The sequence below is a fragment of the Cheilinus undulatus genome, linkage group 4 (assembly GCF_018320785.1).
Source record: "Cheilinus undulatus linkage group 4, ASM1832078v1, whole genome shotgun sequence".
Lineage (NCBI taxonomy): Eukaryota > Metazoa > Chordata > Actinopteri > Labriformes > Labridae > Cheilinus > Cheilinus undulatus.
In genome coordinates this window covers 15,888,215-15,916,202 of record NC_054868.1, presented here as the reverse complement: position 1 = coordinate 15,916,202, position 27,988 = coordinate 15,888,215, and the positions used below count along the sequence as shown (strand labels likewise).

At 37.0% G+C, this 27,988-nt stretch overlaps 1 protein-coding gene across 4 annotated transcripts; it reads right to left on the bottom strand.

Moving 5' to 3' along the window:
- Positions 1-4: 4 nt before the first annotated feature.
- On the bottom strand, positions 5-27,922 carry slc44a2 (solute carrier family 44 member 2). 4 transcript variants are annotated; one of them, XM_041785268.1, is made up of 22 exons: positions 27,737-27,922; positions 15,887-15,935; positions 15,720-15,793; positions 13,580-13,664; positions 13,329-13,413; positions 13,114-13,233; positions 12,955-13,015; positions 12,687-12,813; positions 11,670-11,753; positions 11,225-11,337; positions 11,009-11,140; positions 10,824-10,923; positions 10,213-10,305; positions 9,341-9,425; positions 8,638-8,900; positions 8,362-8,456; positions 4,333-4,436; positions 4,176-4,249; positions 3,976-4,046; positions 3,790-3,878; positions 3,599-3,683; positions 5-1,077 (listed from the first exon to the last, which is right to left on the bottom strand). In XM_041785268.1, exons 1-22 carry the CDS (start codon positions 27,771-27,773, stop codon positions 968-970), a joined length of 2,136 nt encoding a protein of 711 aa, XP_041641202.1. In that variant the 5' UTR covers positions 27,774-27,922; the 3' UTR covers positions 5-967. The 4 variants fall into 4 exon arrangements, with proteins under 4 accessions (XP_041641202.1, XP_041641199.1, XP_041641201.1 ...); XM_041785265.1 differs by lacking the exon at positions 5-1,077 and adding an exon at positions 1,827-3,331; XM_041785267.1 differs by lacking the exons at positions 5-1,077; positions 27,737-27,922 and adding exons at positions 1,827-3,331; positions 27,556-27,720.
- Between the last annotated feature and the right edge of the window lie 66 nt (positions 27,923-27,988).

The following is a 27,988-nucleotide window of genomic DNA, read 5'->3' as shown; positions in this document are numbered from 1 at the left end:
AACATCAGACACCAGCACTTTTAATATCCCCATAATATACAGTAGCTCATTCTTGATAGACCTGTTTACACACTGTAAATATTTAAATGCCATTAAAGATGGCTGGAATTTTTTAAGGTAAAATGCAACTTCCAAAATCACTATACTGATGATAATGGGTGTCATCACAAAGCCTAACCCATATTTCAAAATGTGATGTGGATTTAATTTTATTTTTTATTTTTTTATTATTATTATTTTTTTTTTGTGGGTTACAGCTACATTGCCTGATCTCCATTAATAATGTTGAAAAGGCTCTACTACTCTATTAAACACATGACATTTTTCAACTTTAAACGTTTAAATGGCAACTTAAATTTTTATTAATATACAACAAAATGGAAAGACTGACAGTCCAAGTATTAAACTCTTGGGTCATTTTTAATCTCTGAAGGCATTTACTAACAAACTTAGCTTGTAATACAGTTTAGCAACTTTGGTGAATCTGTTTAAAACAGTGCAACAGCTCAACACCAGGCCTCAAGTGGAGATCTCATTGAAAGATTCTGGACCATTGGCAGCTTCCATGAGGACCAGTGGTGTAGAGTATACCCACTTCTGTACACACCACCACAATACTTATGAGGACTGCATTTCAAAATCACAATCAAATGACAAAATGAACAGTGAACAATGAACAATTCTTAACGCAGGCCCTTCCTTGCTTAGCCAACAGTTTACCTGTTAATCACATCCCCATAGTCCTTCTGTATATATACATGTGACACCCGTGTTTGGCAATTACAGGGAGCAATGGTTTAAGGCTTTGTAACAGAATACAAAATTATCATCGACAACTAGGCACAAACATACTGTACATACATTGTAGCACAGGAAATACTGATATTCTCCTTTTGTTCAGATTTCACCACATGTATAAAAGCAAACACAAACACATAAACACACTCACATATACAACAGCTGTAGCTTAATCTACACTTTTAGGCTCTTCATTTGACTTCTTCAGGAGGGTGAGCAGGTTCTGGGACATGAAATACGGCCTCTCTGCTGATCCATCATTGCGCTCCAGATCCTCCACTGTGACACGGACACAAGCAATTAAGAAACATTTTCTTGACAGCATGCCCATACTGCATAGGAGTCCAACTGCTTTTGAGTTAATGGTTTGTACATCTGTTATCTACATTGACTTTTAGCTGATTAAAGTTGAAAGGGAGACTCCAGCACCTTAGAATTGCACGTCCATAAAAAGACAGTTAAAAATTATTTTTAGGCAGCCAAAAAGTGCTTGGTTTCCTTGTAAGCATGAGTATAGTTTACAGTAAAGCATACTTTATGTTGATGATAGAGGGGAATATGTTCTTGGACTTATTTAAGGTGTAAAATTATAGAATTAGTGATTAATACATCTTCAATAAAAAAAATGGAAAAATCATTCTTTGGTTAAATTGTCTACAATGTCAATTATTCCAGTCCTTTATATTAGTCCCAAAAGAACACTTCCCATAATGCATCTCAATTTTTTTTAACATATTAGGACACTTTTTTTTTTTTTTACCACAGGGCCTTTGGTTTATAAATAAAGCTTTTCAAGAAATTTTATAGTCCCAAATCCTTAGAGTGTACACATTTTGTTAAAACTGTAAATATTCAGAAAAAAGAAGTAATTCTCAAAAGCTAAACACAATACTATACTGAAGAGATTTGTTAAGTTAAACAGTTGGAATGCCCCGTTAAGAAAAAAAAATCAAAAGCATGATATAAAAACTCAGCTGCATCCAAATGCCAAAACACACCTTAAAACACATGCATACCCATAAAAGAACTATGATTAAATACGATCAGCTTTAATTGAAATTTACATCCAATAAATACGGAATGTTATCAGTTATTTCAGTGGAAAATCAGCTTACATATTTCACGAAGTGACATACAAGATAAAAGATACAAAAGCATCCAGAGATTTAAGATGTTAGTTTAGAGCATTCAGGAGGCCATGTAAACACCATGCAGCACTTAGAAAGAGAGAGGGAGAGAGAGGGATACAAAGAGGACAGAGACAGAGCAGGGCAAGTGGGTTAAATATACAACTGTGGAGGGCGGAGGGTCTGCAGAGAGGTCACGATTCCTGCGTCATGGCCACACAATCACAGGACTTACACCAGTCTGAAATACCAAGGCAAGTAGGTGGCAATACAATACATGGGATCTCATCTTGGCAAGGGTCTCTACAAGACCAGAGCCAAAAAATACATAAAAGACATACACTGCTGTATATATACGTACAAGTTCCATAGGAAAAGAAGATCCAATATTCATACAGTATATCAAATATGTCCGTAACATTTTGGCGTCAGCTGGTATTATTGTAAACAGTGAAAAAGATTCACTATCAATGATGAAGTGTTTGTTCTGACTGTAAACATGGTACTGAGTGGTTCTGTAGTGCATTCATTAACAAGATTCTAACAACAAATATTAGTGACAGTTATCAGGCACAGGTTCAGCACTCACAATGTTCTACAGATCTTCACAATATAAAAACCAACACTGTTCTAAAACCAACACAAGAGAGCATTTATTTCAAGCTACAGAGATGCACTGGGCTTTTGACCTGCATTACCGTTCACAACACAATCAAGACCTTCTCAAGCACAATGGCACACCACTCTAAGCAGGCGTTCTGAAGTTTAGCTTGTTGTATGCCATACATTTAACAGGTCCATATCACATAGCTCTAGGTACAGTTTTCATTCTTTATGCTTTATGAGGTTTACCAAGCTTGGTTTGTTTATTTATTTATGTATTTTTGTTGCCCTGACATCAAATATCTATTCCTGTGGAGTGGGGGGAGGATTTTCCTCTTTTATGTTTTCTTTCTCCTCTTTCTTTTCTTCAGTCTCCTCCTTCACAGCCTCCTCAGCTGGAGACGATGCTTTCTCTGTCTTTTCCTCCTGTATCAACTCCTGTTTTCCTGCTTCTTCTTTTGCACCCACCTCTTCTTTCTTTTCCACCTCCTCTGTCTGACTCACTTTCTGTTCTTCACTTTTCTCCTCTTTCGGCTCTTCTACATCTGTTTTGGTCTGCAGAGGCTGTTCCTCTTCATTGTCCTGCTTCAGCAGAGTCTGCTGTTTCAACTGGATCTCTCCGTCAGGCTCCTGTTGGAGAGGGGTCTCCTCTTCCAGTTTTATGTCATTTGCTTGTTTTGCAGAATCTGCTTGATCAACACCATCTTCCTCCAGCCTTTTTGTTTTGGAGAGAATCTCGTGCAACTCAGGGGACATGAAGTAAGGTCTTTCAGATGAGCCATCGTTTCTTTCTAAGTCCTCGCCTTTTTAGAGTCGGATGTGTATTTTGTATTTTTGATTGGGTTAATTGGAAATTAGGGGAAATGAAACAACGAAATAAAGGGAATGTATGAAAGTAAAGTGAAATGAAATTAATGGGAGAAATGAGACAAAGAGAAGAAGAATCAGAAACATGTCAGGAAGAAAAAAGCCAGTATCTCAAAAGAGTAAAAGGAGAAGACTTATCAGTGCTTAAAATAGGAAAAGGTAGCAAATGTACAGGAGACATAGCTGAATGAAAAGGTACTCACAGAAGCACAGGAACAGTGTGTCAACACACATGGCGTACACGCTGAAGAAGCCATGGGCAATGAGGTACGATCCAACCACAAGTGTCTGTGCGAAGAAAATGATCAAGTCTTTACAAATTCATCCAGTCCTCTGCTGCGTCTATAAAGCTCTCAAGTGACATTCTAATCAGACTGAATGAATCGTCTCTCACCAGAATTGGCACCCAGTAGTAGTTAAGGGATGGAGCAGCATCCTCCACTGCTTTGATTCTTCCAGAGAAGAAAAAAAAGGAGAAGATACCTGCAGAAAAAAAAGAAAATTAAACAAAAGACAAAGACAGAGCACTCTCAAACTCAGAAAGTTTAAAGTTTAGGTCTAAAGTTTAAAGGTTTCATACCGACAATTCCAACAATTAGCAGCTTCCCAAGGAACAGCAGGAAGTCTGTCACTTTATCTAAAACAGCAACCCTGTGATGAAGTGCACAGAATAAATAATGAGAGGAAGTCAAGCTGTACATAACAGTAGTTTACATTTTGCATAACTTGTTCAGTTATCTTTCAAGAATGAATATATACATAATACAAAATGAAACTGACCTAATAATGTTTCTCATTAGAAGGAAAAATGCATCTCGAGCTGAGGGACAGAAACTTTTTCCATAGATTGCAATCTGGGGAGAAAAAAATCAATTAACATCCTGAAAACTGCAGTTTTAACATCTCTAAAATGCTGAGGCTGGCTTTATGAACTCACCATGATGTAGGCGTTTCTGTTAAGGAACTTAATGCATTTCTCCAGACACCAGAAACAGCACTTCATGCAGCTTAGCAGGAATTTTGCAAACTTGTTCTGAGCTCCTGGAGGGTATAAATGAGAGTGAGAGGTGATGAGTGTTAAAACAAGGAAAAATCTAACTGTTACATGGGTTAAGGAACTTCTATGTATAATGGCAGAGTTGGCTAATTACATTTACTCAAATTACTGTAATTGAGTAACTTTTTTGGGTACTTGTATTTTTTTTAATACATTTTGAAATCAGAATTTTACTTTCAAGTATATTTTGGAGGGAGTATTTTACTTCATTAGATATCAAAAACATCAATTACTGAGTAAAAATACTATAACTAAAATCAAAACAAAGAGGTTATAGTTTTCTGTTAAATTACATGAAACTGAACAGTAGTTGTTGTTGCTTTGACTACACAGTTGCGCATGGTGAGAGAAGTATTCCACATCACATCCCAAACCAGCTGTTCATTTCACTTTATTATTAAGGTCTAACCTTTTACAGTCTATGGGTCTAACACAACCTTAATAAACTGATTGGAGATCCATATTCTCATGTTGTTCTTGCCAATGCTGAAAGATCATGATTTACTTTACACCTCCTTAGTAGCTAATCAGTACTCAGTAATTTCATTGGACTTTAAACGGAATGCTTTTTACCAGAGGCGGATAAAGAACATGACTATTGTACTCAAGTAAAAAGTTCTCTGGTTAAAAATTGACTTAAGTAAAAGTAAAAGAACTGGTCTACATATCCACTCAAGTAAAACTTACAATAATTTAATTTAAAGCTTATTTTAAGTACTGGGTAGCTACAGAGGAGTTGTACAGTAAAATAATTTCCTTTGTGACAAGAACAACAAAAGAACCATTTCTAACCAAGTTGTTCAGATAAAGTCACAACTCTATAGCCTAATAAAGTAAAATACACAGCAAAATTGACGGTTTTAATGAAATGTTGGGTTGAATTTAACACTTAAAAACTGTCTATATCGGTCCACACGACATATAGTTAAACTACACTTTTGAAAGTGTTAGATATTTTACAGTATGACAGAACTACAGTTACTCTTGAAAATCTATGGAAAGGTGGGTCTCCTCTGATGACAACAAAACAGAGTCAACCTCATAGCAAGGCATTCATACTGATGAAGAATACACACTTTGTGTCTTTTGGGAGCACCACAAACCACTGGCAGGAATTCAGTGGATAACTACACACATGGTGCAAATGTGTCTTATATAAACAACAACAATCCACCAGGGAACATGAGCAAAGGAATCCCAGCAGAGGTCATTGTACAACAGGAAACATCTAAACACAACGAAACACTCTGGGGCAACTATTGCTCAGTCTGTTATCCTACAATCCCAATGTTGTGGGTTCGATCCCCAGCTTATGCAGTCATATGTTTGATGTGTCCTTGGGCAAGACACTTAACCCAAATTTGATTTTACTGCTTCGTCAATGGCGTGTAAATGTGCATGGATGCATTTCAATGGGATGGCCAACAACCTCTGCCATCAGTGTATAAATGTGGAGTGAAAGGGTGTGACCTGCAATGTTAAAGAGCTTTGAGTAGTTGGACAACTAAAAAAGCGCTATACAAGCTCAAGTCCAAGTCCACATGATGGGGAACTTTGCACACACACACCCCAGATATGAAATGGCAGTGGGTAGAGTTTAGATTAATTGAATCTTTACAGAGTTGGACTAACACTGGTGGATCAACACTGTCAAACAACTCTGACACTGAAGACCATTTCACTCAGACTGAAGTTAAAATTACACTTTGGGAGTTAAAATCAACTCTGAAATGTTTAACCCTGAGATATCAACACTAGTTTTTGCTGTGTACAACAGCTGTTTTGCTGTGTAGTCAACAAAGGTGGAAAAAGTACACGAATACTGTACATATGTTAAAGTACAGTAACTCTGGTTTTAACTTACTTAAGTAGAAGTAAAATTGATTTCAAAATGTATTCAAAAAGTACAAGTACCCAAAAAGACAACTCAGCTACAGTAATTTGAGTAAATCTAATTAGTAAATAACACCTTTCCACCCATACTTCTTACTTTTATTAGTGTAAATTTATAGGCTAGTTGTATTCCTGCTTGAGAATTTTTTTAACCAATGTCACTGCACTTTTACTCAAGTACAATAGTCTTATTGCATCTTTGTATAATGTATAAAGGGGCAGGTATTTTGAGGAATGCACAGTTTCAAAGTGGGTTTCACCAACTACGCGTGAGTTCAAATGAAGCCTAGATTACATAAATTCTAATATCACAGAGTTTACGCACAACTAACATTTATAGAGTTGCACCAGTTGTGATACTTCTAACCTTGGCATAAATTAAGACCTAAGTCTTACACCTAGCCCATCCACTTAGTTCATGGATTAATGACAGTCAAAAGGAGTTATTTTCAACTGCGTCTCTATTAGGAGACATTTCTTAACAGATGAAGCTCAACTGTAAATAAATGCCACACTAAAAAACACTTTCTACAGACTAAACACATGAAATTAAAAAAAATACAGCTCTGCCACAATATTTTGATGTTATCAGTGTTATCTTATGTTCAAATGAATACAGGACAAAGACAATATATGAAATGTTCAAACTACTAAACCTTTGAGGGCATACGTATATTGTGATGCCTGCAATATGTTCCAAAAAATTTGAGACAGGAGTAAGACATACTGGGAAACTTGTGGAAATGCTTAAAACACCCTAAGTCAATTGGTAAAAAGGGACAGGTCCACTGGGTATAAAGGGAGCCCTGATGAAAAGGCTCAGTCATTCAAAATCAGCAATGATGCTGGATTCTCTACACAGTGAAAGACTACAGGGGCAAAAAGCAGCTATGACCAATGTTCCTGAGTGTGCAATTATGAGTATCTCACCATCCAAAGTCCATAACATCATCAACAGATTCATAGAATATGAAGAATGTCTGCATGTAAGGGCAAGGCATAAACCTACAATGAATTCTCTACATCCTGTATCACAACGTGGGCTTCAGAAAACAATCCTCAGCTGAAACAGTAAATCATTGTATCTGCAGATGTACTGTGAGTACAGACTCTACCATGCAAAGAGTAACCGTCAATCAAAACACCCAGAGCATTTCAGATTTTGGACCTAAATAAAAAGAATTGCTCCAACTTGTAACAAGTAATTGCTTTAAGTTTTTTTTTTTACTCAAGTAAATAAGTTGCATCTCAAATTAACTTCATGTAACTTGTTAATTTGGGTTAAATAAACTTAAATCAATTGCTTGTAATAAATTGAAGACATTTTTTAAGAAGGTCAGTATTTTTTTTAGTATGGTATGGGTAACTAGCACTTCTGTGAAGGCACCATTAATACTAAGAGGTACATAGAAGTTTTGGAACAACACATGCTTCGATCCATTCCGTCATTTTCAGCGCTGTGCCTGGTTATTTCAGTAAGATGATGCCAAGCCACATTCTGCATGGGTTATTACAACATGGCTTTACAATAAAAGACTATGAATACTAGACTGGCCTGCATGCAGTCCAGACTTGTCTCCTATGCAAATGTCTGACAAATTATAAAGCACCAGATATGACAATGGAAAACCTGCTCTGTTGAGCAATTTAAGATGTATATTAAGCAAGAATTTGAAAAAATTCCACTTCAACAAGTGTCCTCAGTTCTGAGATGTAACAGATTGTGGTTGGAAGAAAAGGTGATTTAATATAATAGTAACCATGCTCCTGTCCTCACTTTCTTTGAACATTTTGCTGGCATCAAATACAGAATGTGTGAATATTTTCAAATACAGTAAAGTTAATGAGTTTTAACATTAAATATCATGTTTTTGTGCTGTATTAAACTAAATACAGATCAGAAAGGTTAAGCAAATTGTTGTATTCTGTTTTCACTGACAATTTACACAGCATATTTTATCAGTATTGAGGTTTGTAAGACAAAATGTATCCAAATTGATGCAACAGGCTACTGACCTTTTAATTTGTGATCCAGGTACTCCAGGATGACCCTGATGACTTGGACCATAGACAAAATCAGAGAACCAAAAGCCAGGGAGCCTGTGTGATATCTAAAAAAGAGGAAGAGACAGAAGGCAATTGTTAACATAAAAAACTGCCTCTCATCCTGCAACAGTAGACTAGACATCTTTACACGATGGTCACTTCAGGTTTCCATGCTTTAAAACTACACATATACACATGCATGCAGGTGAACAAATTGCACAAACAAATAGAGATTCAATCTCTAACCGGAGGGCTCGTCCCAGCGAGGAGAAAATGGGGTAGGCGGGAATGTCTTCAGGCTTCTTGAAGGCCCAGTAGTAGGAAGCAAAGGCCCCGGAGAGAGTGACCTGGCCCAGGGCAGTAACAAAGTTGGCACACCAGAAGAATAGGAAGACGTTGTAGAATTGAAATAAGATGAGGTATTTGTGGTAGAGGGTCTCCCCACCATAGAAGGCAAACAGGCATTCTGCGTCAGGACACTGAACCGAAGCATTAGAGGTGTTGAACGTCTGGAAAAAGAAGGAATCAGCAGAAACCAGGATTTTGCTTTTCATAAATCAAAGTATAAATCATAGATGTCAAATGTAGGTAAAATATACTGGTACATTTTGAAGAATTAGAATGAAAAAGTTCATTTGTTCCCATAATTGGATTAAAAAAAAAGCTTACGTAGATTAGATATAACAAAGACACAGTTGTTTTGTTTTAGTCTTGATGATTGTGGCTTTCAGCACACAAAAACAAAAAACAACAAAACAGTGTCTACAAATTTTAGAATATTGCATGAATCTAGGATATATGTAAGTTTCCCTTTTTGAATTAAATTCTGACAAAAAATGAACCTTTTTCACAATGATCTAATTTTTTCAGATGCCCTTATATTTTGACTAGTTGAATGCATAATTTTTAAATAGATCATTTTAATAAGGCAGTAGTGTTTAAACCATACCTTGGGGTCACACGTTTCTCGTGAGTATTCACACTCGGAGTTGTTGAACACTTTGTACACCTGTTCATTAGAGGTGGACAAGAAACTAGTTGGAATAGTCAAGGAGATTATGTCACCAAGAGGAAATATCTGAAATGTTTTCATTTAGAGTCATCTGTTTATCTCTAAATTTATGGAAATATGCCACAAACAAGAAGCATAACTGCTTAAAAGAAAAAAGATGTAGCCATTACTGTAGTATGCTTTTGTCAGCAACTTAGAGAATCATTCAAATTGACATATAATCAATTTTATTAATTCAAGGAGTTATTTTTTTTCTCTTTTTTTGTCAGGCTTGGACCTGTTTACTGTCTAACATGTAAACAGTAAATGGTAAATAGATTTGAACTTGTATAGCTTTTCTAGTCATCTGACCACTCAACCCGTCTTTACACCACAGGTGAAACTTCCTCATTCACACTCATTAACAAGGTAATGGAGGCTGATATGTAAACTGTCCATCCATATCAAAACGCACTCTAACTCATCTACATTTTGGCTCCCACTGCTGTGTCAGTGCCAGTGGCTCCAGGAGCTTGGGATCTGATCTTTGACCTTCCGGAAGGAAGACGAGAAACTGTACCACCAAGCAACAGCCATCGATGAAGCTGCAATCGCCCCTGAAGCCACAGCCTCTCCAGAAACCATATTTACCATATGTGTCATATTTTATTCAACATGTTCTCTCCTATCTTTTCTCTGAATATACATAGAGGATCTGAATAACATACTCAAGAGAAAAAAATCTGATTAATACAGCTATTAAAAAGACTGTCAGGAAAGAAGAAAATGACAGCGAGGTGTGACTTTTATGTTTAAAACTGAAAGGATACACAGCAGTGATGGCCCAGTAAGCAATCACCACGGCCAAGAGGGCAAAGGTCAGCATGGGGTAGAACAGTGAGGACATCACATGGCCAACAGCTCTGAAATAGACAACAACAATCAAACTAGCATTAGCTTAGCAGGGCTAAAATGTTAACTACTGAGCCACAGTCACCCCATACACATCTAACATAAAGAGAGAATCATTAACATTTGTTTGGAGTATTTTCTGGTGGTTCGGTGCATCAAAATCCAATATTTAGAAGTATTTATTGTTAAATACTGCTAAGTATTGGTTTAGATTTGGTTTGATTTCTATTGACTTGTGTTGGAGAACATTTTGCTCTTTGCCTGATGAAAGCTTTTATAATGTTCAGTTGATAGTAGTCCACTTCACCCTTCTGCTGTCAGTCTATCTAGCAGCTGAAAGATGCTAGATTACTTTTAAGGTAAGGGAAACCGCAACCTATTTAAAATCATTAATACATATACTATACATTTTCATTGCAAAATATTGATCAGCATAGACTTAGAATATGTCAGCACGTCAGCAGATACTGAGACAGTGGAAGAAATTGTGCTGCACAATGCCAGGTAAGGATTAAAAGGAGAGACTGACCTGCTGGCCTCTTTGATGAGGGCGATTGCAATAAGGATTCTCTTCCTGAGAAAGATGAGAAGCAGGATGATGATGACCTCCACAATAGCAAGGATGATCACTGTGAATGGTAAAAGTATTAGAATATATGAATAATAAAAAAATAATACAGCCCTATCAAAAAAATCCACAATGCTTCAACATACTGAAAGCCAGCCAGGTCTGTCTGATCTGCAGGTACACAGAGAAGTCCGTCTGCAGGCCCAGGTCACGGATCGTAACATCAGCACCCGGCTCCCCCTTCAGACTCGCAAACTCCATGTAACAGTGGAAAATCCCTAAAAGAACCGTATAAATATCTTAGAACTTTCTTTCAGTAAAGCTGATTTAGACTTCTTAATCTCCTGAGACTGAACACTTACCATATCCAATGACCAGAATAACCAGAACAATCATGACCCAGACCATAACGCCAGCCAAGTATCTTAGTAAGACGATGAAAATCAAGCTGACAACCATGGCAATCACTAGACCACTGAAAGGGATGGATATAGTCATTATTTGAACACAGAGTGAAAACATCAGTGGTTTTAAGTATCGACACTGAAAGTTGTGTCAATTCTGGGTTGTAAAATGATTGGTTGGCTGAGGTCAGTTTTAAACAACTGGACATCCTTCATTTATCTAAAGAATAGAATAGAATATTTGAGCAGCCCAAAAATATAGATTTGACTGATGTCAGTTCTTCATGTAAATTGAGACTAGGTTTATAGATTTAAACCTAAAAAACAACTTATCTAGTGTCTTTTGTGTGTTCTACACAGCACTGCTTTGTTCTGTTGTTACTGCAATAGTGGCCAGACTTACAGCAGTATCCAGTGCCAAGACTGAGTGTAATCTTCAAAGATCCTCATGGCCACTTGGCGAGCTTCAACAACCACATTTGATTTCCTGTAACAAAAGGGAATACATTTAAAAAAAAAAAAAAACTCCATCACTTTCCAAATTTAGTACTGTGGATATCTGCCAAGTATTATGTCCTCAGGTGAACAAAATGTAGAAAAAGGCAGTGCTAGTAAAAATGGGAACATGTGAAAACATGTAATAAGAAAATAGAAATGTCAACTTCCTGAAATACTAGTAAGACACAAAACTTATCAAGGGAGAGAGTAAAAGCTGTACTAAATAAGTTATTAGATACAAATACAAATGGAAATTTAAGTATTGCACAATTAGTTCATGGAGTTCTTTACATTACTGCTAAGGCAACTCATGCATCAAATGATGCTTTTAATTTCTTATTTATTTATAACCATTGCATGTCTTGACAGTATGGAATACTGCTGTCATCAGATTTCAACAGTCCTATACTACTCATCATATTTGTTCACAACATGCAAGAAGAATTACAGTATTCTTCAGTAGAAACAATGAAAATAAACTAAACAAACAAAATAAACAGAGACACAAGGAATTAAAAAAAGCAGAACCAAAGAAATTATTCAGCAACAATAAAATAAGGCACAAATGTTGTGTTAATAAGAGCATAAGGGCTCATTTAGAGTAAACCAACAACCCAACACCTATTAGCAAAAAGGACCGAATTTGCAGTGCTAAACTGTTTTAATATTAAGAAATGGCACTGTCATTTTACAATTCTTTAACTACCCTTTCAGTACTGAGAAAAGAAAAATTAGCAGTTACAGCATTCATGTGACTGCTGCTGAGTTTTCTCACACAGTTCAGAAGCATTCCATGATAATTTCAGATTTCTACACAATTTTTCTCTGCTAAATATAGGGACTGATGTGCTTGTTTTCTTATGATGTTCTTTTATTTATACATTTTGAGTTAATACATATATTCCAATAGAAGAGGACTCACTTGGATGCCTCCAGCACCTCTGTAGCATTGATGTTGACACCCTGTCCAGCGTCAAAGGTGGTCTCATTGCCCACCACCACCACCCCGCCTTTCATCGTTCCCAGAGCAGGAAGGCAACGGCGCGTGACTGTGCAGGAAGGACATGATCCATTTATATGGTTCATCAGTGTTAGTTACCAGTTTCAAGTGTCAGATATTTGGGCACAGAAACTTGTGACTTCATTGAATCTAAAATGGGTTTCTGGGGAAGAACAAGCTTCTAACTTACAAGGTTTACTGGGCATCAGCATGGCAGGACACAAGCCATCCCTCAGGAGCTCAGGAGGACTCTGAATAATTTAAACCAACAATTAAGCTTAATGTACATTGCGTTGAATCATTTTAGGCATTCATAAGATCTGAGTACTTTGACTATATAAGTACTTGCCAATTTAGCAAAATCCACTCCATCTTTACAGAATTGTTGGTAGTACTCGCGGTCTTCTTTGCCACCTAACTTGGCTTTCACCAGAGTCAGATGCCGATCAGGGCAGCTTTCCACACATAACTGAATGCAAATAAAAACATCCAACCATAATTATGTTGTGTGTCAGGATTGAGGAGAATAATGCAATGAAAAGAAAAGTCAATATTGTTTCTGACCTGTGTAGTGGGACACTGGAACTCCAGCAGCACCAGAGGACTGGCACATTTTAGGATGTTGAAGTAGAAAAGAAGAGGCTTCTTCCTGTTGTTTTCAAGAACATTGAAGTGAGACACGAATCTCAAAATCTCAGAGGTATTAGAACAAAGTGTAATTCATCATTATAGAATATTTGCTACATAAGATAATCTGCATGTAAAAGATTTCTGAGCAAATACATTAATGTATATATAATTGTCAGCTGACTCACTCCAGAGGGGTTCCAGCTTGTCCACAGAACTGCCCCCTGCTGTCTGTGGGGTAGATCACTTTCCTGGGGTCACCCTGAGACCAGGCTATACAATAAAAAAAATCCAAATTGTTCAAAATGTGGACATTAGATAAATAAAAAATGACAAATGCTAATCTTGCAGCTATTTAAATAAACAATTTCTGACGAATGTATGATTTACAACCTCTTTAATGATAAAGCATGACAATTAGCTAACACTTATCATAGGTATATTAAAGAGAATGAGTACAAGAAGATTCAATGTAATAAGGCGGGTTGTTTTCAGGAGTAACATGGCAAAACTGTCAGACAGCAAAACTATGACAAGGAGGTTAGCAAGCAAGAATCCATTAACAAAAGCAAAACGACAACCACAATGAGGAACGGTAAACAAATATCAATGACAACACAACAAGCAGCCGACACGGCAGTAATAAGATAAAGAAAAACATTTACTGAAAAGTATCTATCATGACTCTGCTTCTAAACCAACTTTATACCTAACAAAGTGTCAGTCAGTAAAGCAGGCCTTTAACTTTAACCAAGATACTACTGGGGTAGGGTATGGTTTGGATTTTCTTCCATACTGGTGCCAAACTGATACGTTTTAAATGTGAACAGTGCCTGAACAGTGCCTAAATTAACACTTTTAAGAGGGAAAAAACCTGTGTTCAAAGTCTGCAGCTGGATAAAAAACTGTCTCTGTATTGCAAATGATTCTGAAATATCTTTAAAAGATGCCAACAAAAAATGTAAGCAGAGCAGAGACATTGCTCTGGACAATAAAACAATTAGAAGATCTTCATACTGCAGTTTCTATATCTACAAGTGCTCATAAATCACGCAATGTATTTCGTGCCAGGGAATTGTACCAGGGTAGCTAAATACCAAAATAAATATCCGAAAGCAATCTTGTACTTCAGTTCGGTAGGTATTGCATGTGTTGGTACCAGTACCTATGGTATCAGATTTTGATTCACATCTGTTGATACTACCACAAATTATAATTAGTTTCAAATTCAAGAGGCAGAACAAAAAAAATTCTACAGGCATCAAATTAAGATAGTTCAAGTCAACCTGATATCATAAAGAAAGCAACTGACTACATTAACTGGAAAAATTTCCATGAGGAGCACCAATCTCTGATGACATTATAAGTAACAAACTTCTCAAGGCTTACTGTGTAACCATCATAAGTATTGGACCTTTGGACATAATTTCATTGTGTGTGTGCCTTAATTTATAGACCCGACATGGTAAAGGGACATCTAAGAGGAAATACTCTTTTAGCTGATAAAGTTAAAGATAATGATTTTTTGTCAGCCTTTTAGATACATTTAGAGATCACAATCATATTCAAATTTACGTATAAAAGATAAAATCTTAGATTCAGTTTTTGATAGCCATTGGTTGGATTACAGGGAGCAGAGGTGATGAAGGCCTTAGTTTGTCCTCAGATCCCAACATTACCTCTGTTCTTTGCAGATGATGTGGATTTGTCGACCTCATTTGAACAAGGTCAGTTTGCTGAGTGTTAACACGTCAGCATATGAGTAAGCACTTTTAAATTTGACAACACCCTCTGTCAAAGAGTGAGAGTGTTCTCTCTGGGATTGGAATGAGTTAATGATTCAGGAAAAACACTTTAAGAATCACAAGTTCATGTTTATGAACAAGGTCAAACAGGACTGGAAAGTCCAAAAAGGGTTTTAGTGGTGTCAGCAGTAATGCATCGTGTAACTGTCATGAAAAGTAAATGGTCAAGTTAACATGGAAAATGCCATGTTTGTTTCAAGTCATTATAGACAATATTCATTAAATATGGGCATAAGACCAAGAGTTAATTTACCTTGCAGTGCCATGGTTTAACATGCAGATATCTGTTTGTAGAGATTTAATTCTTAAAAATTCTTCATATTTATACAAACTCACTGTGACTTTTACACTAAGAATCAAGGGTAGCTTAAATGTTTGTGAAAAATGAACACATGCACAAGAGATGAGCCATGTGACAAGTCTGAATATCAATGATCGGAGATACAGACACATAAATAATTAAAATGTAGGATTTCTCCTAAACTTTGTTTCTAATGAAATGGAAATTAAGATTTAATCTTACCAAGAATACCCACAGCAAAGTACCCCAATAAGGCTACGATGAAGAGAATGCAGCAGAGGATATCTGTGCAGCCCCTTAAGAAAGGAGAGGAGAGGAGGGGTTAGTAATTTCATATCCTGTGCAACAATAAAAAGGATTGGGGATGGTTACTAAAACAGATATCTTACCTGTTGTGAATTGGCCCTTTGAAGGTTGGATCAAACTTCCTTGACTCCCCTGGGGATTCAAAGACAACATGCTTATTAAAGACTACTAATAACTAAGAAACTTTCAACTTCAGCCTGAGGAGAATATAACACAAAATATTAGGAGAATCAGTGAAGAATATGTGCAAACAATATCAATTGTTCATCCCTCAAATCAGATTAGTGTTCCTCAGCTATTTAGCTTTAGACCAGTTACTGTTGCTGAGGTGCACAAGGCCCTCAGACCTCAGACACAAGGAAACCAGCTGGCCCAGATTTTCTAGAGCAGGGGTGTCAAACAATCACAGCTGGGGCTGGATTCTGGATTCAGGTCTAGCCTGAGGGCCTAACAGGGTCACCTTTTTAACCAGAAACTGTCAACCACATTTTCAAATATAAAAAAAAAACTTAGCACTGATGATAGATGATTTTGACATTTAAATAGTTAAAAGATAAGTTTAAAGTTTCACAATCTGAGAAAAGTAAATTTATTAGTTCAAAAAGGTCAAAACATCAAATTGATATTGAAGAATTATCTGTTTTAAAGGCAAATATATTAGAAAGTCAAAATCATGAGTTAAAAAGGTCAAAACATGAAATAAAATTTTTCATCATGAAATTAAAAGTCAAAATATGATTCAAAATTTTAAACTGTGGGTCTAAAAGGTCAAACTATGGGATTATGAAGTCAAAGTTTGGAGTTGAAAATATGAGAAAAAAATACAAAATCATTGGTTAAAAGGGTCAAAATATGAATAAAAAATCAGAATTATAAATCTTAAAGCTCAAAATATTATAGGAGAAGTCAAAATTATGAATTAAAATGCTCAAAGTACAAAATAAAAAGTCAAAATCCTAAGTTTGAGTCCTGATTGTGAGATGTAAAATTGAAAATGTGAAATTAAAACACAAATTAATTCATTTTCCCACATTCCTGACTTCTTATCTAAATATTTTTACTCCTTTCTTTTTCAGATTTTATGACTTAACAAGGATATCTTAAATCATCAAGGATACGTTTAGATTTTTATACTTAAGGAAAACTGCAGACCTTATACTGATGGGCCAGTTATAACAGAAATATGAGAACATCCTGCGGGCCGGATTTTACTGTTCCATGGGCCGGGTTTGGCCCCTGGGCCTTGAGTTTGACACCCCTGATCTAGAGCCTTATTTTTTAAAGTTGTCTGTGGATTGTATCGCTAAACCTTTAATGTGTCTATTTAACTTGTTTTTGGTCACTAACAAAATTCCACTTGTTTGGAATCTGTCTTTGTTCTCCCTCTGTTAAAGAGAGGAGACCCCACGGTTCTTAACAACTAAAGGCCAATTTTAAAGGTCTCCGTCTTAGCTAAGATGCTTGAATCTCTTGTGAGTGACCAACTAAAAGATTTTATCATCAAACAATATTTTATGCGATTGTCAGTCCGGATTTAGAAAAAAGCACAGTACCAGTAATTCTGCTTTAAAAGTCATTAAGATTTTAGTGAATCCTTCAACCATAAGGAACAATGTGCCGCTCTTTTAACTGACTTGTTGAAAGCCTTTGATACTGTTGATGATGTCGATTGAAAAGACAAGCTGTGCTGTGTTGGTCTGTCAGAACAGTTGGTCTGTTGGTTTGAAAATTATAATATAATCATAATTAATAATTATTATTTATCAAACAGGTCACAGTGTTTGCAGGCTGAGTGCTTTACCTCTAAATGTCCTGAAGTTAAAAATTGAGTGCCTCAGGTCTCAGTCTTGGGACCTCTGTTATTTACACTGTCTAGTAAAAGTATCGGGCATAATTCTCCCAGTGCAAATTTTAATTTATATGCAGATGACACAGTCATTTACTGTTTTGCTCCTACACAGCACCAGGCTCTCTTACAAGGGGTCTTTGATATTGTACAGGACACTGTGTGTGAGTTAAAATTGGTTCTGAATCCTGACAAAACCAAGCTCATGATGTTTTCAAACTCACTTTTATTACAGTGATGTTCTATACATGTATGCACCCTCTCAATGCCTAAAATCTTTGAACACTACATACCATGGCGCGCTAAGGTAGGTAACAGATCTAAAGTCCTTAACTCATCATTTTATTCAGCATGATCGAGTTGGTTGGCCTTCTCTGACCACACAAATCATTTGCATGTCCTTATTTATAATGCTTTATTAAATATGCTTTCATCATACCTGTGTGATTGTATTCATGTGAAAAGTTCTGAAGCAACAGTCTTCTCTCTGGCTAAAGTCTATGCTGTTGTCTGTCTTTGCTAGGACACTCTTGTAAATGAGATTTTTAATTTCAATGAGGTTGTCCTGGTAACATAAATTCTATTTTTTAAGTGCTTTATCTGCTTTATCAACATAACAAACTTTGTTTTTTGCAACTTAGATTCTGGAATTGAACTTTTTAAGACAATCAGTATTCAATGTTTAAAATTACTTGGTTATATTAGTATTTACATTTTTTTTTCACAAAATTAAAAATCCTAATTATCCAGACATATCTCTCCTTTAGAACTACGGTTATTCTTAAAAGCGATTTGGACAAGTGATTTCTTGTGGCTTGATAAAAGTCATATGATTTTATAGTCCAAGCAAAAATAATTAAAATGATTTTCAACTAACAGGATAGCCATCCAGTCCAGTCTGTAGGGAGTTTCTAATGTAAAATGTGTTCTTGGTGGTCCAAATTTTTCTCTGTAACCATCAGTCATCTTGACCCAAAAAAAACTAGTAAAGCTCTAAAATGTGAGGGATGCGTGTACTTCAAATGTTACTGCTGACACAGAAAAAGAAAGGACATTCTCCAGAACAAAAAGATTCTTCCTTTATGCCTAGCAACCTACAAAATGGCTCCCTGGCAACTAAAGGGTCCCTGTGGACAAGGCAAGCAACCATGGAAACCCCTGAGAAAAGGCAGCAGAGAAACATCAACCACACCCACTCTGCCTCCAGTGAAATCATCATGAGTTAAGTCAACATTTCAAAAAACCCTGGGCTGGTATTCTAAGACATCTACATATCACCTGAATACACATTTTACATAGGAAATCAGCTCGACGAATACAGGATACCAGAAACAGCCAACATCCTTTACAGACAACTGCCCTCAATGTTGTTACACAACCTGTCACATAACTGTCTCTAACACAGCTTTAATGACATCTCACCTCATTCGACATATAAAGAAAAGTAAGCTCATTTCTGCTGTGACTACTTCTACAACACACATCTCTAATACACATAAACAGGATACACACACTTCCTGCCACAAGACTGTCTGCTTTACAGTACAGTGGCTATGTTATAAATAATATGACAAAAAGCAGCCTTTAATAACACATTCAACATATTCCTCTTTAGTTTATCATAAAGCCATATGGAGAATTACTTTACCTTGTCTTTCATATTTTGTCATTCTGTCGTATCTCAGGTTTAGAGATGGGCAGTTTAAAAGATTGTTTTTCACAGTGTTCTGTTTGTGGTAGCTGGTTCTTTACTTCTCCTTCCTGTTAAAAGTCTGTGTCTTCTGATCTTAAACTCTTGACTTCCTTCTTTCAATGTATTCGAAGCCCCGCCCTCACCTCCTGTTAACACTGTCTCATTTTTTTTGGCCTCTCTTGACTCTGCACTTGTCAGGGGAATTGAAGCAAAAACACAACTGATGGGGGATTAAGAGAGGAGCAGCTAAAGTGACTGAGAACAGTGATGCCTGTGAACCTGCTGTTGCCAAAATAAAGAGTTTTGACTACAGGGATATGTTATGAAATTAAAACAGTTCTCTAATTCAGCATCAAAACAGTTATTTCAGACTTAATTTCAACTTCATTGTTTCATAAGGATTACCTGTATTAAGTGTTGAAATAGCTGTTTTCAATTTATATCTACCCAAAGTGAGCACTCTGAAAGTTAATCTGCACTCTGAACTGACAGTTATCACATGGCAAATATCAAATTCTCAAAAAACACCACCTGAAGTGGGTTTTGAAAAAAAAAAAAAAAAAGACACAGAAATAAAAAAAACACAGCTGAACTGTGCAACTTTTGTCCTCATCGTTAACAATTTTTTTGCCTTCTATTATTGTTTTTCACTTTCTATTACAACCTTAAAAATCAGGTCCAAAAACAGAGAACTTTTCTGTATCTTCCTCTATAGACAGTTGCGTCTTTTACCAAGACAATAATTGTTAAGAACACAAATCTTGTCAAAGGGTGTGTTTTATTATCACATATGAGACAGGAATTTGAAACCTGTTCTGGCACATACAGTTGCAAGAAAAAGTATGTGAACCCTTTGGGATTTCTTGGATTTCTGCATAAATTGGTCATAAAATGTGCTCTGATCTTCATCTAAGTCACAACAATAGACAAACACACTCAGCTTAAACTAATAGCACACAAAAAATTATATGTTTTCATGTTTTTATTGAACAATCCATGTAAACTTTCATAGTGATAAAAAAAAAAAAAATTTTGTGCAGTATTAGTTTAAGCAGACTGTGTTTGTCTATTGTTGTTGTGACTGCATGCCATAGAATGGAATACAATATAGAATGAAATACAATATTTATTACCGGCCTCGTACACATGCCTGTTACATACACAGGGCCATGTCCTTGCCAGTGGAAATCCAACCTTGTTCTTCCTTGGAAACCCAGATCCCTGGTCTGAACTGGGACTGAAATCATTGTGGATTTTGAAATAATATACCATCAAAGAGAATTAAGACATTTTGAAAACTGCACCAATTTACTTTTCACATCATCTCGTCTTAAGTTTAATAAAAAAACAGAAGTACCAGTTTCATCCATCATTTCCGTAAATATAAAGCAACATCAAGTTCATACATTCATTTGGTTAGCTTGGCTCCCTGATAAAAAAAAAAGGAAGAAAAAAGGAAGACTTTGGTCCCAGAGTTTTCCTAACCTGACATGCCCAAATACTGTTTCATATATCCATTGCATGGATATATTTCACGTTCAACTAGGAAACCATCCATACAAAGTGTTTGAGAAGCGCAGGACATAAAAAAAATTTCAGAAGATGATTGGACAAATGTTCTGTCCATCACATTGATGGTGGGCTAATCAGAGCAACAAGACAAACTAAGGTAGTCGACATGAACAGCTCCAGTTCTAACTTCAGCTAAACAGGCTAGCCCTGCTGTATCAGGTGCTAAAACTCAGGCCAAAGCCTATTGAGAGATGTGCAAAAACATATTCTCTGCCAAGAGAAGCTTTTGCTGTGGTTCTTGAAACAATTGCAAACTCCAGTCAAAGCAGAAGAGAAGAAAATCTTTTCCATTATTAAAAGCTTTCAGCGCTGTACTATGCTCTTTATTTGATAAGGAAATGTGGTGCAGTTCTGATTAAACTGCTGCTTTACTCAAGCTACATCCAAGCTACCGCACTGGTGGCAGCCATTGCTATTGCCTCATAGCCCTGATTAAAAAAAAAGCCATTTTCCTTATTTATTCTGTAAAGAAACCTAAGTTAAGTTCTGTCAACAGTTAAAAGCAAATAAAGCCAAAAATTGCAACTGAATGTAAAATTCCACTTTGAAATATCTGCTTGGTGCACTTTAATACCATACAGCACCTACATACATAATAACTAAACTATTTGTCTTTGTTGCACATCTGTGGTTACTCATCAAGAAATATATGTAGATGACACAGGCCGTTCTACCCTGTTTCTATTTCAAAGTATCCAATGCACATCTTATGCAGAAGCATTACAATTTAACCTTTTTTTTGGCCAGTAAGTTTCAAAACAGGGTGACCATGGCGTTGTGTTGTAGTTTGTTATGCCCTCCATATTTTCCTTCTTTCCATGTCCTGAAGAGTTGAAACAAAGTCCCTTTTTCCATCAGCTTTTAATTTCTAGGGCCATCTGTGATTCTGAGAGACACAGCTCAATTTGAGCTAAAGAAACGGGCATTTCTTTGCTTGTGTTGTGCCATAAAACAATCTCTAGTTGTGCTGGGGAGCTTTCAAGCAGATTTGTGTAAAGACTTCCTGCTGGCTTGTGAAGTGTCTTGTTTTTGTATTCGGCAAAATAAAGATGATTTAATTGTTAACTAAGCAGATGATGACTGTCATTTAAATCATTTTCACTGCAGTTACCTTAAGATAATAAAGCTCAGTTTCCTTAAAACATGTGAATTCATATTATGACCTAAAGAAAAAGTACAAATTATCAACCTAGTTAGATTTCTATCTTAGATGACAATGATTTTGTTTTCAAGAGCTCCTCTCATACAGATAAATAAATAAATATGATAAATACATGAAATCAGGTTAAAAATGTATAAATATTGTTCCCATATGATTTCAGACTTAGGATGACTTTGGTGACTACCATTGAGAAATCAGAAATCAACAGACTGTGTTTGATAAAGGGTCAATGGTCTGCACTTGCCCAGTGCTTTTCTATTCCTCTGACATTTCAGAGCACTTGACATAACATGCCAGTGTTCTCCTATTCACACAATCATTTATAGTCAGCCGTGCAAGAGGTAAACCTGCCTAGAAGTTCAACCTAGACTTACTTACCTTTCCACAGGCAACTCCTGATATCATGACAGTAAAACTGTGCCAGACTGTGCCAGCTTGCATTCAGGGGAATACACCAAAGTTAAAATGTACAGTATGTCAACCCTACCTTTAAACTTGGAAAGTAAAAATTGGAATGTCACAAAATATTGTTTTTTTGTGCAAATAGAAACAAAAGAAATGCTGAAAAGGAACGATATGGTATCTTCTCAGGGTTTCTGCTACGTGTAATTGATTGTGGCGCACTGCCACGCCAAAATAAAAGCCACCATGCCTTCAGAATTATGATCCTTTTTTTCAGAAGTTAAAAATGTAAATTATATTGTATGAATAGATCCATATAAATATATAGTCTATATTTTCACATATTTACGAACCTTAATAAGAGTTTGAAATTGTAGTTTCGTTTCTGTTACGATACAAGACTGGATAAAAACAACAGCGACAGACTGTCAGGCTCCTGTCAGGAGCAGTTGGGCGTGTCTCTGTGTGTGACACACTAGAGCAGTGTTTCCCAACCATTTTTCCTTGGAGCCCCCCTACATGCACCTACGAAAAGCGGATGGATACGCCTGTTTCCTTGTTTCTCACTGGCGAATCCATCTCGCAAAGCTCCCATCTGAACCGTTTGGGCCCGGTTAGAAAGTGACAGGACCAATCAGCTACGAGGGGCAGTACTTTCAGGTGCAGCAGATTGGTGATGTAAACAAGCAGCAGCAAGAGCTGGTGCAGTTATGGAGGAAGAGATTAGCATGGATGCTGCTAAAGCGCCAGTTTTATCAGAACTTGATGACATTTCTTCGTTAAAAGAAGAACAAAGAACAGCAGTGAGTTGTTTTCTTTTCAAAAACGACAAAAGTCGAGTACTTACATGTCTATGGCTATAGTCGCCATGTTTTGCGGTATTCCTCAGTTGTGCACGTGCAGCTTGCTAGCGGCTAAGTCACATGCTTTGCTGCTCTGATTGGCCCGTGGAGATGTGACAGACAGAATGTTCACCCAGTCATACTCCGATGATTTTTCAAAGCCTCTGCCTTTTTTCAGACGTTTCCTATCAAAGCTTTCCCAGATGGATGAGTGAAACACATCCGTCTGGTGTGCCAGGTTAGTTGTCATTGGTATGATCTTAAAAGTGTTTTTGTATGTTTGAAAGAAGGGCGGCAAAGTAAAAGCATAAAAAATATCATTTTCATTTTTTTGAATTTATTTTTTTTGTGTGTGATTATTCTGTGGCATGTCCAAGTTATTTCATTGCTAGGCAAAGCCCTCCGCCCTGCTTCTGATAATATGAAAGGAAGTGATGAAGTCATGACTGATATGATTCACTAATGCGCCCAGAGGGGTTATCAGATGAACCATTTCATAGCCACCTTAATGGCTTAGTGGGTGCTGTGGCTATGAGTGTGTGTGTTCCTATTTGTGTGTACACATGCACTGTACATCTAAAGCACTCCCAATATGAGCTCATTTGCCTTCTGTCCCTCTATTCTGCATATTTTTCTTTCTATATAGGCCATTTGTTTGCTTCATACTTGTATATGGCCTAATGGAATCACATTAACTGCTGCATGAATTTCTATTCCTCTGCTGTATAGCAGCTGCTACATATTATTGTATAGGCCATTGTCCTTATTAGTTTCCTGACAGCAAAAAATAAAGCTATTAACCTATATATGTCAAAGGAAGACTTTGGTCCCAGACTTTTCCTAACCTGACATGCCCAAATACTGTTTCATATATCCATTGCATGGATATATTTCACGTTCAACTAGGAAACCATCCATACAAAGTGTTTCAGAAGCGCAGGACATAAAAAAAATTTCAGAAGATGATTGGACAAATGTTCTGTCCATCACATTGATGGTGGGCTAATCAGAGCAACAAGACAAACTATGGTAGTCGACATGAACAGCTCCAGTTCTAACTTCAGCTAAACAGGCTAGCCCTGCTGTATCAGGTGCTAAAACTCAGGCCAAAGCCTATTGAGAGATGTGCAAAAACATATTCTCTGCCAAGATAAGCTTTTGCTGTGGTTCTTTGCTTGTTTTAATAAAGAAATGTAGTCGAGGTCTGATTAAACTGCTGCTTTTATACTGCTACACCAAAGCTAATGGCTACCGGCTTACAGTACAACTCAGCACCCCCAAACGATTGCAAACTCCAGTCAAAGCAGAAGAGAAGAAAATCTTTTCCATTATTAAAAGCTTTCAGCGCTGTACTTTGCTCTTTATTTGATAAGGAAATGTGGTGCAGTTCTGATTAAACTGCTGCTTTACTCAAGCTACATCCAAGCTACTGCACTGGTGGCAGCCATTGCTAATGCCTCATAGTACAACTAAACCCCGCCCTTAGCTACCAGGGGTGATGGCTAAGGGCGCAGCTTGGGGCGCAAACCAATCATCATCAAACAACGCTGATTGTCAGAAACGTTTTCGGTTCGGCACAAACAATGTGGATTGGTGCTTTTCAAGGTGGATTTGACCGACATAGCGTCTTGCCAATCAATCTGCTTTGCAAGGTAAGACTTTCTCTACAAGTGTCTGTGTCTAAATCTAAAATGTTGTTCAACACATAAGGCAAAGACAATATGACAGTTTCTACCTAGAAAGACCGCAGGCAGTCATTTTGACTGCACAGATATTGCTGCACTTAAATTGCTACATTTTTCTGCAGTGTCATCTGCAACTTGTTCGTCAGCATTCATTGTTTCTCATAGAGTAAGCTGCCTTTTGGACCAAATTCAGATGTACAGTAGTTTAATTACCAGGCTGAGGAGGTTTAGCTGTTATTAGTCAAGATAAATTTGCTGTTCTTTAGTGCTGATCAAAGGCCAGTTTCAATGACAAATTCAGGGGAACCATACTAAGACATCACATCTATCCAGCTGCTATGGAGAGAGACATATCTGAAAACACTGTTTTGGCTGTCATCAAAATATTTCAGCTGCCAACTAAACATGAAAAAATGGCATCGGCAAAAAAACAGCAAATTGGTTTGATATAAAAACAACAAATAACAAAAATAGAAAAAAATCAATTACATCAAAAATTATATAAACAATTTAAAAATGAAATACGATTGGATGTAGCAAGTTTCTTTTGCTGTGTTGCTTTAGCTTCAATTGTCACAATTCTTCTTTGTGAAGCTTTGGAGTAGTAAAACATAATCTTTGTGGATTAACTGATAGCATATACATCTTATTCACATTAACAGATCAAATGGCTCTGCACTGTAAGACTGAAATAACTGGTAAAATTGCTAACAGTAGGTCATAATAGCACAGCAGTTTTTACTGTAAATGTCATGCACAAACTCTGGTGATCAGGACACCAACTCAACCCCCAAAATACATTTCCTATGAACAGTTCATTTATGATACTCGGGGGTCAAAATGGAGCGTTTCATCATCAAATTAGCATGTGATGACAAATAATATCGAAAATGTCTACATTAATTAGTTAAATGTACATTTTTGTATTATTTCATGTCTTCTATAAAAGAAGATATCCCAACACAATAAGTGTATTTCTGTTTGTATTTCTAGTATCAGCTATAAGGCAAACTGGCCAAAATCAGAGATAAAGCAGTGAAAATGACCTCTCACAGTCTGGTAGTTTTGGAATTCTGGCCTTTCTTGTGTTAAAATCTGACAATGTCTAGATAAGATTACCGTCTTACTCTTTCTCACCACAGCTTGAATCAAACAGTAGTAAGCTATTTTTTGTAGTTTTCCCAAAATTCCAGCCAAAGAGGAAATGACAAGACCTTATTGTGAAAAGCATCCATATGTGTGTACACGCAGTGTTTGTGGTAATACTTCAGAGCATTTGCAAGCTTGATATTGACAGGAAGCCTCACGACTTAGTCTGCTGAGTGGGTAGAGGAGGCGAGGCTGAGCACAATCCAGGCTGTGCAGGCTGCAGCCTGCCTGACTGTATGCACAGCAGCCTAGACAGAAGAACACGTAGGAGTAACTATGGTAGACGATTTGAGATTGATCATAGGTCAAACTGGGCTTATAAAAAAAGCTGTTTGAGACCACTGGTAAGCTGGAATGAGCATTGTGTGTTTCCATCATATAGACCTTTATCTTGGCTTTAAAGGGGATGTGGTTTTTGACCTTTTGGCCTTTCTGGGGGAGGAGAGTAAGGGAAAATGAGTTGTTTTTATGGCAACAGGAAAGTCTTAAAGAAGTGCTCCACATTGGGAGCTACATAGATTGACTGAAGAATATATGCATTTGTACAGTGGGTGTTGGTATCTGGGAGCATCTTACATTGTGAAAGACATGGCCACACAACAATCAGAAGCTAGTGATGTTGTCTTTCCGATTATTTTCCAAGGTGAGGAATGTGGTTTGCATGAATGTATCTATTGCTTTCCACTAATGTAGCATTACTGACACAGGGTATTATCCAGCTTAACACAGGTTTTGAAAACTTCATGACTCAACAGTTCATATGAGCAACAACCCAGCCCAGACGCCAGAAGTGTCTGGGCTGGGTTGATAGCACACTACAGGCTGCTGTGCACTGATAATCCTGAGCTGCTGTTGTAAATTCATCTGTGACAAAGTAATCAGCAGTGAGTCATGTCTTAGCCTAGTATAGAATATGAATATTCCATACAATATCATAATCTATGTGAACAAAAGCAGATGAAGTTCTGTGTATTTGTCTGAGTCTTTGTATGCACTGAGGATGAAATGACCATATGTTAAAATAAGAAACAACAGATGTTCCTTAAGTCCAGTGGGAACCACAATTAACCAGATATACTTTAACCCCTGTAGCTTGTTTTAGTGTCTTCCTTATGTGGGCTAATGAATAACCGGAATATGGAGCTAACTGAATAGGACGTGTCAAGACAGGCGCTGTTTCACAAGGAGATAACGTTGTTTGCCTTTTTATGCATTAAACCGCCGTCAGCAAAAAAACATTATGTTTATCCGTGTCACACAGGGATTTCATTTAAAACTAGGTAAGCTTACATTTCTTGTAGGCTTTGAGCTGTTAAAATAAGGCAAAAACGTCAAAATGCCACATGTGACCATTCCCAATTTTAAAACTAAAATGTAATAACTTGTACCAATTATCCTCACCTGACATTAGAGATGATATCTTCAAAATAACACCACATTGACGGGTGAAGCTGACCCCAGATCTGCATTAGACGCATGAGGTCCACACCCATCCATCCCTTGTCATTGTTTCCATTTCTTCGACCCGTTACAGAGAATCAAAGAGTGAAGAGAAATGAGTTAACATAAACCTTGGTCTTACCGTATTTAGAGTCGGGGGTTTTCTCCTCCAGCTCCATTCTTACACTCTGTTCCACTCCTTGCTTGCTAATCAGACCTTAGACAGGGCAGTTACCATGGAAATGTCGAGGAAAAAAACATCAATAACAGTGCTCCACCGCTGAGAGGGAGAGGGAGAGCGTGCCATATGGATAGGAACTAAACTGTGGCACAGCATACATTCCAGGCAAGTAGAGAGCGGAGCCGGCCAATAACAGAAGCGAGCTGGGTAACT